The following is a 2,500-nucleotide window of genomic DNA, read 5'->3' as shown; positions in this document are numbered from 1 at the left end:
ACCGAAACTCCATCGGTGACAGAATGGAGAAAAAAACCTTGGGAGAAACCAGGCTCAGTTGGGGGTCAGTTCTCCTCTGACCAGACGAAACCAGTAGTTCAATTCCAGACTGCAGCAAAGTCAGATTGTGCAGAAGAATCATCTGTTTCCTGTGGTCTTGTCCTGGTGCTCCTCTGAGACAAGGTCTTTACAGGGGATCTGTATCTGGGGCTCTAGTTGTCCTGGTCTCCGCTGTCTTTCAGGGATGTAGAGGTCCTTTCTAGGTGCTGATCCAGCATCTGGTCTGGATACGTACTGGATCCGGGTGACTGCAGTGACCCTCTGATCTGGACACAGACTGGATCTGGTGGCCACGGTGACCTCGGAACAAGAGAGAAACAGACAAATATTAGCGTAGATGCCATTCTTCTAATGATGTAGCAAGTACATAGGGTGTTATGGGAAGTGTTTCCGGTTCCGGTTTACCTAATTAATGCAGCCTAAAAATCCTTTAACGGATTTGGATAATAAAAGCATATTAGTATGTTATGTGTATGCCAGGTTAAAGAGATGGGTCTTTAATCTAGATTTAAACTGCAAGAGTGTGTCTGCCTCCCGAATAATGTTAGGTAGGTTATTCCAGAGTTTGGGCGCCAAATAGGAAAAGTTGATTTTGATATTCTAGGTATTATCAAATTGCCTGAGTTTTGAGAACGTAGCGGACGTAGAGGATTATAATGTAAAAGGAGCTCATTCAAATACTGAGGTGCTAAACCATTCAGGGCTTTATAAGTAATAAGCAATATTTTAAAATCTATGCGATGCTTGATAGGGAGCCAGTGCAGTGTTGACAGGACCGGGCTAATATGGTCATACTTCCTGGTTCTAGTAAGAACTCTTGCTGCTGCATTTTGGACTAGCTGTAGTTTGTTTACTAAGCGTGCAGAACAACCACCCAATAAAGCATTACAATAATCTAACCTTGAGGTCATAAATGCATGGATTAACATTTCTGCATTTGACATTGAGAGCATAGGCCGTAATTTAGATATATTTTTGAGATGGAAAAATGCAATTTTTTCAGAATTTAGCAGTAAGAAATTACTCGTCATCCAGTTTTTTATATCGACTATGCAATCCATTAGTTTTTCAAATTGGTGTGTTTCACCGGGCTGCGAAGAAATATAGAGCTGAGTATCATCAGCATAACAGTGAAAGCTAACACCATGTTTCCTGATGAGATCTCCCAAGGGTAACATATAAAGCGTGAAGAGTAGCGGCCCTAGTACTGAGCCTTGAGGTACTCCATACTGCACTTGTGATCGATAGGATACATCTTCATTCACTGCTACGAACTGATGGTGGTCATATAAGTACGATTTAAACCATGCTAATGCACTTCCATTAATGCCAACAAAGTATTCAAGTCTATGCAAAAGAATGTTGTGGTCAATAGTGTCAAGATTTAAATTTGTGTGAGATTTAAATGAGAGTGCGCAGATCTGAAAGCATGAGTGCTGCACATGATCACACACACTAACTTAGTGTTTGGCTAACATTACTGGTTTAGATAACTGTTGTGTATTTTTGGCCTTCCAGTATGTCAGTTATTTAAACTTATGCTTGCATTCAGAGTAAAGGTGTGTGTGTGTGTGTGTGTGTGTGTGTGTGTGTGTGTGTGTGTGTGTGTGTGTGTGTGTGTGTGTGTGTGTGTTATTTGAAGACCAAGTGCCACAAATGTTGTGTTTCTGTAATTTTCAATAAAAGAGTTAATGTTTAAGTATTTTTGCTATTTTCTTCCTGTGGTATCAACTTGGTATTGAGTATCTATTATTTTATAGGTATTGGTACAGACTACAACTTTTTTGGTATTGTGGCATAATATAATGTAATGATGTCTGTCTGTGTTTCAGGGATATCACCGGCCGAATCACTACATCGCTACACAAGGTAAGAGCCTGATCATTTCTTCCATCTCTGTGTGTGTGTAGCCTATGTGTGTGTGTGCAGCAGGGTTAAATTGAATTATTTTGATTCATTTAAATATTTTTTTCATAAGAAATATTAAGATATATTATTATTAAAGATGTATGTATTATATATGTATGTGTGTGTGTGTGTGTGTGTGTGTGTGTGTAAATTATTAATATTATTTTCTGTATTTTAATTATATATAATTGATAGATATTATGTTGATAATATTTTTTAATTTGGTAATATTTTATCAACCTTTATTTATTTATTTTCAAATGATTGATTATTGTAGTTTATATATCGCTAATATATATGATTAATTTTAATCTAAAATCATTACAAATAAAACTTTTAAAATGTGATATTTCAGAAAATTATGGCAAAAAAATTCAAATGTTTAATGAATGTTTATAGAAAAACAATATAGCTCAAGTGGTAGAGCAAGGTTGTGGGTTCGATTACCTGTGAACACATGATAGGTAAAAATTGTTAGCCTGAATGCACTGTAAGTCGCTTTGGATAAAAGCGTCTGCTAAATGCATAAATT

General features: G+C 36.8%; 1 protein-coding gene across 2 annotated transcripts in view; it reads left to right on the top strand.

Moving 5' to 3' along the window:
• Window positions 1-2,500, top strand: part of LOC132095935 (receptor-type tyrosine-protein phosphatase mu-like) — a 165,764-nt gene that overhangs the window by 130,052 nt on the left and 33,212 nt on the right. For both annotated transcript variants that reach the window (XM_059501024.1, XM_059501023.1), the window contains one exon: window positions 1,893-1,929. In XM_059501024.1, the coding sequence (XP_059357007.1) occupies window positions 1,893-1,929 (37 nt within the window). The remainder of the gene's footprint in view (window positions 1-1,892; window positions 1,930-2,500) is intronic.

This window comes from Carassius carassius, chromosome 20, assembly GCF_963082965.1.
Source record: "Carassius carassius chromosome 20, fCarCar2.1, whole genome shotgun sequence".
Lineage (NCBI taxonomy): Eukaryota > Metazoa > Chordata > Actinopteri > Cypriniformes > Cyprinidae > Carassius > Carassius carassius.
The sequence above is the reverse complement of the archived record's forward strand: the minus strand, read 5'-3'. Positions and strand labels throughout refer to the sequence as shown.